The sequence below is a fragment of the Salmo trutta genome, chromosome 15 (assembly GCF_901001165.1).
Source record: "Salmo trutta chromosome 15, fSalTru1.1, whole genome shotgun sequence".
NCBI classification, from domain to species: domain Eukaryota; kingdom Metazoa; phylum Chordata; class Actinopteri; order Salmoniformes; family Salmonidae; genus Salmo; species Salmo trutta.
The window spans coordinates 63,966,254-63,977,109 of record NC_042971.1 but is presented as its reverse complement, the minus strand read 5'-3'; the positions used below and the strand labels follow the sequence as shown (position 1 = coordinate 63,977,109).

The window sequence follows — 10,856 nt, the reverse complement described above, 5'->3', positions numbered from 1 at the left end:
TACAGTGGAACAGGGAGATGTAGTCAGTTCTCTATCAGTGGAACAGGGAGATGTAGTCAGTCCTCTATCATTGGAACAGGGAGATGTAGTCTGTCCACTACTATCAGTGGAACTAGGGAGATGAGTCAGTCCTCTATCAGCCTCCATACAGTGGACAAGGGAATGTAGTCAGTTCTCTATCCAGTGGAACAGGGAGAGTAGTCAGTCCGCTATCTTGGAACCAGGGAGATGTAATCAGTCCTCTATCAGCCCTCCTACAGTGGAAACAGGGAGCGCTAGTCGTCCTCATCACCTCATTACAGTGGAACAGGGAGATGTAGTAGGTCCTTATCAGTGGAACAGGGAGATGTAGTCAGTCCTCATAAGCCCTCCCATACAGTGGAACAGGGAGATGTAATCAGTCCTCTATCGGCCTCCATACCGCGGAACAGGGAGATGTAATCAGTCCTCTGTCAGCCTCCCTACAGTGGAACAGGGAGATGTGATCAGTCCTCTATCAGCCTCCATACAGTGGCAACAGGGAGATGTAATCAGTCCTCTATCGGCCTCCAAACAGTGGAACAGGAGATTTAGTCATCCTCTATCAGCCTCCATACAGTGGAACAGGGAGTTGTAGTCAGTTCTCTATCAGCCTCCATACAGTGGAACAGGGAGATGTAATCAGTCCTCTATCAGTGGAACAGGGAGATGTAATCAGTCCTCTATCAGACTCCATACAGTGGAACAGGGAGATGTAGTCAGTCCTCTATCAGTGGAACAGGGAGATGTAGTCAGTCCTCTATCAGCCTCCATACAGTGGAACAGGGAGATGTAGTCAGTCCTCTATCAGCCTCCATAAAGTGGAACAGGGAGATGTAATCAGTCCTCTATCAGCCTCCATACAGTGGAACAGGGAGATGTAATCAGTCCTCTATCAGCCTCCATACAGTGGAACAGGGAGATGTAATCAGTCCTCTATCAGCCTCCATACAGTGGAACAGGGAGATGTAGTCAGTCCTCTATCAGCCTCCATACAGTGGAACAGGGAGATGTAATCAGTCCTCTATCAACCTCCATACAGTGGAACAGGGAGATGTAGTCAGTCCTCTATCAGCCTCCATACAGTGGAACAGGGAGATGTAATCAGTCCTCTATCAGCCTCCATACAGTGGAACAGGGAGATGTAGTCAGTCCTCTATCAGCCTCCATACAGTGGAACAGGAGATGTAATCGGTCCTCTATCAGCCTCCATACAGTGGAACAGGGAGATGTAAACAGTCCTCTATCAGCCTCCATACAGTGGAACAGGGAGATGTAATCAGTCCTCTATCAGCCTCCATACAGCGGAACAGGGAGATGTAGTCAGTCCTCTATCAGCCTCCATACATTGAACAGGGAGATGTAGATAGTCAGTCCTCTATCAGTGGAACAGGGAGATGTAGTCAGTCCTCTATCAGCCTCCATACAGTGGAACAGGGAGATGTAGTGTCAGTTCTCTATCAGTGGAACAGGGAGATGTAGTCAGTCCTCTATCATGGAACAGGGAGATGTAATCAGTCCTCTATCAGCCTCCATACAGTGGAACAGGGAGATGTAGTCAGTCCTCTATCAGCCTCCATACAGTGGAACAGGGAGATGTAGTCAGTCCTCTATCAGTGGAACAGGGAGATGTAATCAGTCCTCTATCAGCCTCCATACAGTGGAACAGGGAGATGTAATCAGTCCTCTATCGGCCTCCATACAGCGGAACAGGGAGACGTAATCAGTCCTCTATCAGCCTCCATACGGTGGAACAGGGAGATGTGATCAGTCCTCTATCAGCCTCCATACAGTGGAACATGGAGATGTAATCAGTCCTCTATCGGCCTCCAAACAGTGGAACAGGGAGATGTAGTCAGTCCTCTATCAGCCTCCATACAGTGGAACAGGGAGTTGTAGTCAGTTCTCTATCAGCCTCCATTCAGTGGAACAGGGAGATGTAATCAGTCCTCTATCAGTGGAACAGGGAGATGTAATCAGTCCTCTATCAGACTCCATACAGTGGAACAGGGAGATGTAGTCAGTCCTCTATCAGTGGAACAGGGAGATGTAGTCAGTCCTCTATCAGCCTCCATACAGGCGAACAGGGAGATGTAGTCAGTCCTCTATCAGCCTCCATAAAGTGGAACAGGGAGATGTAATCAGTCCTCTATCAGCCTCCATACAGTGGAACAGGGAGATGTAATCAGTCCTCTATCAGCCTCCATACAGTGGAACAGGGAGATGTAATCAGTCCTCTATCAGCCTCCATACAGTGGAACAGGGAGATGTAGTCAGTCCTCTATCAGCCTCCATACAGTGGAACAGGGAGATGTAATCAGTCCTCCATCAACCTCCATACAGTGGAACAGGGAGATGTAGTCAGTCCTCTATCAGCCTCCATACAGTGGAACAGGGAGATGTAATCAGTCCTCTATCAGCCTCCATACAGCGGAACAGGGAGATGTAATCAGTCCTCTATCAGCCTCCATACAGCGGAACAGGGAGATGTAGTCAGTCCTCTATCAGCCTCCATACAGTGGAACAGGGAGATGTAGTCAGTCCTCTATCAGTGGAACAGGGAGATGTAGTCAGTCCTCTATCAGCCTCCATACAGTGGAACAGGGAGATGTAATCAGTCCTCTATCAGCCTCCATACAGTGGAACAGGGAGATGTAGTCAGTCCTCTATCAGCCTCCATACAGTGGAACAGGCAGATGTAATCAGTCCTCTATCAGCCTCCATACAGTGGAACAGGGAGATGTAGTCAGTCCTCTATCAGCCTCCAGTCATTAGAACAGGGAGATGTAGTCAGTCCTCTATCAGCCTCCATACAGTGGAACAGGGAGATGTAGTCAGTCCTCTATCAGCCTCCATACAGTGGAACAGGGAGATGTAGTCAGTCCTCTATCAGTGGAACAGGGAGATGTAGTCAGTCCTCTATCAGCCTCCACACAGTGGAACAGGGAGATGTAGTCAGTTCTCTATCAGTGGAACAGGGAGATGTAGTCAGTCCTCTATCAGCCTCCATACAGTGGAACAGGGAGATGTAATCAGTCCTCTATCAGCCTCCATACAGTGGAACAGGGAGATGTAACCAGTCCTCTATCAGCCTCCATACAGTGGAACAGGGAGATGTAGTCAGTCCTCTATCAGTGGAACAGGGAGATGTAGTCAGTCCTCTATCAGCCTCCATACAGTGGAACGGGAGATGTAGTCAGTCCTCTATCAGCCTCCATACAGTGGAACAGGGAGATGTAGTCAGTCCTCTATCAGCCTCCATACAGTGGAACAGGAAGATGTAGTCAGTCCTCTATCGGTGGAACAGGGAGATGTAGTCAGTCCTCTATCAGCCTCCATACAGTGGAACAGGGAGATGTAGTCAGTTCTCTATCAGTGGAACAGGGAGATGTAGTCAGTCCTCTATCAGTGGAACAGGGAGATGTAATCAGTCCTCTATCAGCCTCCATACAGTGGAACAGGGAGATGTAGTCAGTCCTCTATCAGCCTCCATACAGTGGAACAGGGAGATGTAGTCAGTCCTCTATCAGTGGAACAGGGAGATGTAATCAGTCTCTATCAGCCTCCATACAGTGGAACAGGGAGATGTAATCAGTCCTCTATCGGCCTCCATACAGCGGAACAGGGAGATGTGATCAGTCCTCTATCAGCCTCCATACAGTGGAACAGGGAGATGTAGTCAGTCCTCTATCAGCCTCCATACAGTGGAACAGGGAGATGTAGACAGTCCTCTATCAGCCTCCATACAGTGGAACAGGGAGATGTAGTCAGTCCTCTATCAGCCTCCATACAGTGGAACAGGGAGATGTAGTCAGTCCTCTATCAGCCTCCATACAGTGGAACAGGAAGATGTAGTCAGTCCTCTATCGGTGGAACAGGGAGATGTAGTCAGTCCTCTATCAGCCTCCATACAGTGGAACAGGGAGATGTAGTCAGTTCTCTATCAGTGGAACAGGGAGATGTAGTCAGTCCTCTATCAGTGGAACAGGGAGATGTAATCAGTCCTCTATCAGCCTCCATACAGTGGAACAGGGAGATGTAGTCAGTCCTCTATCAGCCTCCATACAGTGGAACAGGGAGATGTAGTCAGTCCTCTATCAGTGGAACAGGGAGATGTAATCAGTCCTCTATCAGCCTCCATACAGTGGAACAGGGAGATGTAATCAGTCCTCTATCGGCCTCCATACAGCGGAACAGGGAGATGTGATCAGTCCTCTATCAGCCTCCATACAGTGGAACAGGGAGATGTAATCAGTTCTCTATCGGCCTCCAAACAGTGGAACAGGGAGATGTAGTCAGTCCTCTATCAGCCTCCATACAGTGGAACAGGGAGTTGTAGTCAGTTCTCTATCAGCCTCCATACAGTGGAACAGGGAGATGTAATCAGTCCTCTATCAGTGGAACAGGGAGATGTAATCAGTCCTCTATCAGACTCCATACAGTGGAACAGGGAGATGTAGTCAGTCCTCTATCAGTGGAACAGGGAGATGTAGTCAGTCCTCTATCAGCCTCCATACATTGGAACAGGGAGATGTAGTCAGTCCTCTATCAGCCTCCATACAGTGGAACAGGGAGATGTAGTCAGTCCTCTATCAGCCTCCATACAGTGGAACAGGGAGATGTAGTCAGTCCTCTATCAGTGGAACAGGGATATGTAGTCAGGCCTCTATCAGCCTCCATACAGTGGAACAGGGAGATGTAGTCAGTCCTCTATCAGTGGAACAGAGAGATGTAGTCAGTCCTCTATCAGCCTCCATACAGTGGAACAGGGAGATGTAGTCAGTCCTCTATCAGCCTCCATACAGTGGAACAGGGAGATGTAGTCAGTCCTCTATCAGCCTCCATACAGTGGAACAGGGAGATGTAGTCAATCCTCTATCAGTGGAACAGGGAGGTGTAGTCAGTCCTCTGTCAGCCTCCATACAGTGGAACAGGGAGAGGTAATCAGTCCTCTATCAGCCTCCATACAGTGGAACAGGGAGATGTAGTCAGTCCTCTATCAGCCTCCATACAGTGGAACAGGGAGATGTAGTCAGTCCTCTATCAGCCTCCATACAGTGGAACAGGGAGATGTAGTCAGTCCTCTATCAGTGGAACAGGGAGATGTAGTCAGTCCTCTATCAGCCTCCATACAGTGGAACAGGGAGATGTAGTCAGTTCTCTATCAGTGGAACAGGGAGATGTAGTCAGTCCTCTATCAGTGGAACAGGGAGATGTAATCAGTCCTCTATCAGCCTCCATACAGTGGAACAAGGAGATGTAGTCAGTCCTCTATCAGCCTCCATACAGTGGAACAGGGAGATGTAGTCAGTCCTCTATCAGTGGAACAGGGAGATGTAATCAGTCCTCTATCAGCCTCCATACAGTGGAACAGGGAGATGTAATCAGTCCTCTATCGGCCTCCATACAGCGGAACAGGGAGATGTAATCAGTCCTCTATCAGCCTCCATACAGTGGAACAGGGAGATGTGATCAGTCCTCTATCAGCCTCCATACAGTGGAACAGGGAGATGTAATCAGTCCTCAATCGGCCTCCAAACAGTGGAACAGGGAGATGTAGTCAGTCCTCTATCAGCCTCCATACAGTGGAACAGGGAGTTGTAGTCAGTTCTCTATCAGCCTCCATACAGTGGAACAGGGAGATGTAATCAGTCCTCTATCAGTGGAACAGGGAGATGTAATCAGTCCTCTATCAGACTCCATACAGTGGAACAGGGAGATGTAGTCAGTCCTCTATCAGTGGAACAGGGAGATGTAGTCAGTCCTCTATCAGCCTCCATACAGTGGAACAGGGAGATGTAGTCAGTCCTCTATCAGCCTCCATACAGTGGAACAGGGAGATGTAGTCAGTCCTCTATCAGCCTCCATACAGTGGAACAGGGAGATGTAGTCAGTCCTCTATCAGTGGAACAGGGAGATGTAGTCAGTCCTCTATCAGCCTCCATACAGTGGAACAGGGAGATGTAGTCAGTCCTCTATCAGTGGAACAGGGAGATGTAGTCAGTCCTCTATCAGTGGAACAGGGAGATGTAATCAGTCCTCTATCAGCCTCCATACAGTGGAACAGGGAGATGTAGTCAGTCCTCTATCAGCCTCCATACAGTGGAACAGGGAGATGTAGTCAGTCCTCTATCAGCCTCCATACAGTGGAACATGGAGATGTAGTCAGTCCTCTATCAGTGGAACAGGGAGATGTAGTCAGTCCTCTGTCAGCCTCCATACAGTGGAACAGGGAGATGTAATCAGTCCTCTATCAGCCTCCATACAGTGGAACAGGGAGATGTGATCAGTCCTCTATCAGCCTCCATACAGTGGAACAGTGAGATGTAATCAGTCCTCTATCGGCCTCCAAACAGTGGAACAGGGAGATGTAGTCAGTCCTCTATCAGCCTCCATACAGTGGAACAGGGAGTTGTAGTCAGTCCTCTATCAGCCTCCATACAGTGGAACAGGGAGATGTAATCAGTCCTCTATCAGTGGAACAGGGAGATGTAATCAGTCCTCTATCAGCCTCCATACAGTGGAACAGGGAGATGTAGTCAGTCCTCTATCAGTGGAACAGGGAGATGTAGTCAGTCCTCTATCAGCCTCCATACAGTGGAACAGGGAGATGTAGTCAGTCCTCTATCAGCCTCCATACAGTGGAACAGGGAGATGTAGTCAGTCCTCTATCAGCCTCCATACAGTGGAACAGGGAGATGTAGTCAGTCCTCTATCAGTGGAACAGGGATATGTAGTCAGTCCTCTATCAGCCTCCATACAGTGGAACAGGGTGATGTAGTCAGTCCTCTATCAGTGGAACAGGGAGATGTAGTCAGTCCTCTATCAGTGGAACAGGGAGATGTAGTCAGTCCTCTATCAGCCTCCATACAGTGGAACAGGGAGATGTAGTCAGTCCTCTATCAGTGGAACAGGGAGATGTAGTCAGTCCTCTATCAGTGGAACAGGGAGATGTAATCAGTCCTCTATCAGCCTCCATACAGTGGAACAGGGAGATGTAGTCAGTCCTCTATCAGCCTCCATACAGTGGAACAGGGAGATGTAGTCAGTCCTCTATCAGCCTCCATACAGTGGAACAGGGAGATGTAGTCAGTCCTCTATCAGTGGAACAGGGAGATGTAGTCAGTCCTCTGTCAGGCTCCATACAGTGGAACAGGGAGATGTAATCAGTCCTCTATCAGCCTCCATACAGTGGAACAGGGAGATGTAATCAGTCCTCTATCAGCCTCCATACATTGGAACAGGGAGATGTAATCAGTCCTCTATCAGCCTCCATACAGTGGAACATGGAGATGTAATCAGTCCTCTATCAGCCTCCATACAGTGGAACAGGGAGATGTAGTCAGTCCTCTATCAGCCTCCATACAGTGGAACAGGGAGATGTAATCAGTCCTCTATGAGCCTCCATTCAGTGGAACAGGGAGATGTAGTCAGTCCTCTATCAGCCTCCATACAGTGGAACAGGGAGATGTAATCAGTCCTCTATCAGCCTCCATACAGTGGAACAGGGAGATGTAGTCAGTCCTCTGTCAGCCTCCATACAGTGGAACAGGGAGATGTAATCAGTCCTCTATCAGCCTCCATACAGTGGAACAGGGAGATGTAATCAGTCCTCTATCAGCCTCCATACAGTGGAACAGGGAGATGTAATCAGTCCTCTATCAGCCTCCATACAGTGGAACAGGGAGATGTAATCAGTCCTCTATCAGCCTCCATACAGTGGAACAGGGAGATGTAGTCAGTCCTCTATCAGCCTCCATACAGTGGAACAGGGAGATGTAGTCAGTCCTCTATCAGCCTCCATACAGTGGAACAGGGAGATGTAATCAGTCCTCTATCAGCCTCCATACAGTGGAACAGGGAGATGTAGTCAGTCCTCTATCAGCCTCCATACAGTGGAACAGGGAGATGTAATCAGTCCTCTATCAGCCTCCATACAGTGGAACAGGGAGATGTAATCAGTCCTCTATCATCCTCCATACAGTGGAACAGGGAGATGTAATCAGTCCTCTATCAGCCTCCATACAGTGGAACAGGGAGATGTAATCAGTCCTCTATCAGCCTCCATACAGTGGAACAGGGAGATGTAGTCAGTCCTCTATCAGCCTCCATACAGTGGAACAGGGATATGTAGTCAGTCCTCTATCAGCCTCCATACAGTGGAACAGGGAGATGTAGTCAGTCCTCTATCAGCCTCCATACAGTGGAACAGGGAGATGTAGTCAGTCCTCTATCAGCCTCCATACAGTGGAACAGGGAGATGTAATCAGTCCTCTATCAGCCTCCATACAGTGGAACAGGGAGATGTAGTCAGTCCTCTATCAGCCTCCATACAGTGGAACAGGGAGATGTAGTCAGTCCTCTATCAGTGGAACAGGGAGATGTAGTCAGTCCTCTATCAGCCTCCATACAGTGGAACAGGGAGATGTAGTCAGTCCTCTATCAGTGGAACAGGGAGATGTAATCAGTCCTCTATCAGTGGAACAGGGAGATGTAATCAGTCCTCTATCAGCCTCCATACAGTGGAACAGGGAGATGTAGTCAGTCCTCTATCAGCCTCCATACAGTGGAACAGGGAGATGTAATCAGTCCTCTATCGGCCTCCATACAGTGGAACAGGGAGATGTAGTCAGTCCTCTATCAGCCTCCATACAGTGGAACAGGGAGATGTAATCAGTCCTCTATCAGTGGAACAGGGAGATGTAATCAGTCCTCTATCAGCCTCCATACAGTGGAACAGGGAGATGTAATCAGTCCTCTATCGGCCTCCATACAGTGGAACAGGGAGATGTAGTCAGTCCTCTATCAGCCTCCATACAGTGGAACAGGGATATGTAATCAGTCCTCTATCAGCCTCCATACAGTGGAACAGGGAGATGTAATCAGTCTTCTATCAGTGGAACAGGGAGATGTAATCAGTCCTCTATCAGCTTCCATACAGTGGAACAGGGAGATGTAGTCAGTCCTCTATCAGCCTCCATACAGTGGAACAGGGAGATGTAGTCAGTCCTCTATCAGCCTCCATACAGTGGAACAGGGAGATGTAGTCAGTCCTCTATCAGCCTCCATACAGTGGAACAGGGAGATGTAGTCAGTCCTCTATCAGCCTCCATACAGTGGAACAGAGAGATGTAATCAGTCCTCTATCAGCCTCCATACAGTGGAACAGGGAGATGTAGTCAGTCCTCTATCAGCCCCCATACAGTGGAACAGGGAGATGTAGTCAGTCCTCTATCAGCCTCCATACAGTGGAACAGGGAGATGTAGTCAGTCCTCTATCAGCGTCCATACAGTGGAACAGGAAGATGTAGTCAGTCCTCTATCAGCCTCCATACAGTGGAACAGGGAGATGTAATCAGTCCTCTATCAGCCTCCATACAGTGGAACAGGGAGATGTAGTCAGTCCTCTATCAGCCTCCATACTGTGGAACAGGGAGATGTAATCAGTCCTCTATCAGCCTCCATACAGTGGAACAGGGAGATGTAATCAGTCCTCTATCAGCCTCCATACAATGGAACAGGGAGATGTAATCAGTCCTCTATCAGCCTCCATACAGTGGAACAGGGAGATGTAATCAGTCCTCTATCAGCCTCCATACAGGCAACAGAAAATAAACAATTACAGCAGCACACATGAAGCAGAAATAAGGACCAGGACGACTGGAGGTCTTGGTGCTACCCTTCTACTGGCCCTGGCGATGGAAGAAAGGCTGTTGCCTAGCTGTGAGTTCTCTGGGTGTGTTAGTACATTGACCTTGAGAGTAGTGATGGCCCTCTCACCAAGGTGGCGCTCAGCTCATTTTACCAGCCTGTCACTGTGCCAAACTCCTTCTCTGCGGATACAGGGACTCACACCTGTCTTGACCGAACAGTTGTCATGAAATACTATCGAACGGAGCACAGTTACAAGTGTCGTTGTAAACAAACGCAATTGTGAACGTTGAATCAGTTTCATCCTCTCACTCTCTCTAGTAACTTATTTATCTCTTCCAGAAAGATATGACGTCTGGGATGTGTCACTGAGGTGTTGTAGCAGAACCACTGGAGCTGCTGATGGCCTGGGAGGAGGTTACCATGGATACGCTGTGGGACGGGGTCCAGCGAGCAGCAGAGATGCCTCTAGTGAAGCTTGATGACATCATCGCTGTGCGTCTGGTAGCCGGAGAAGAACCATGTTACCTGCAGATACGCCTGCCTGGCTGGATGCACAGACAAGACAGGATGCGAAGACAAGACTCTGCTGTAGTTTGTTATGTTAAAGAACTCTCTCTATAAGACCAGATCACAGAGGAGGAGCTGATTAACTCATTTTTGCACGAGTTGATTATGTTCTATATGAGAGTATGACTACTAGGACCACTGACTGACTGACTGACTTACTGGCAGGCTGGCTGACTGATTCACTGGCCAGCTGGATGACTGACTGATTCACTGGCTAGCTGGCTGACTGACTGATTCACTGGCCAGCTGGATGACTGACTGATTCACTGGCTAGCTGGCTGACTGACTGATTCACTGGCCAGCTGGATGACTGACTGATTCACTGGCAAGCTGGCTGGCTGACTGATTCACTGGTCAGCTGGCTGGCTGACTGATTCACTGGCAAGCTGGCCAGCTGACTGATTCACTGGCAAGCTGGCTGGCTGACTGATTCACTGGCCAGCTGGATGACTGACTGTTTCACTGGCCAGCTGGCTGGCTGACTGATTCACTGGCAAGCTGGACGACTGACTGATTTACTGGCCAGCTGACTGATTCACTGGCCAGCTGGCTGGCTGACAAATCAAAACGTAGGAATGGCATCCTATTCCTTATATAGTGCACTACTGTTGACCAGG

The 10,856-nt window shown here is 48.9% G+C and overlaps 1 protein-coding gene across 3 annotated transcripts in view; it reads left to right on the top strand.

Annotated features, from left to right (window-relative positions):
• LOC115149541 (MOB kinase activator 3B) overlaps positions 1-10,461 on the top strand; it is a 132,172-nt gene extending 121,711 nt beyond the window's left edge. For 2 of the 3 annotated variants that reach the window (XM_029692490.1, XM_029692488.1), the window contains exon 4: positions 10,012-10,461. In XM_029692490.1, coding sequence (XP_029548350.1) covers positions 10,012-10,041 — 30 coding nt within the window. In that variant the 3' untranslated portion in view covers positions 10,042-10,461. The remainder of the gene's footprint in view (positions 1-10,011) is intronic. The other variant, XM_029692489.1, reaches the window with a different exon arrangement.
• The last annotated feature ends 395 nt before the right edge of the window (positions 10,462-10,856 follow it).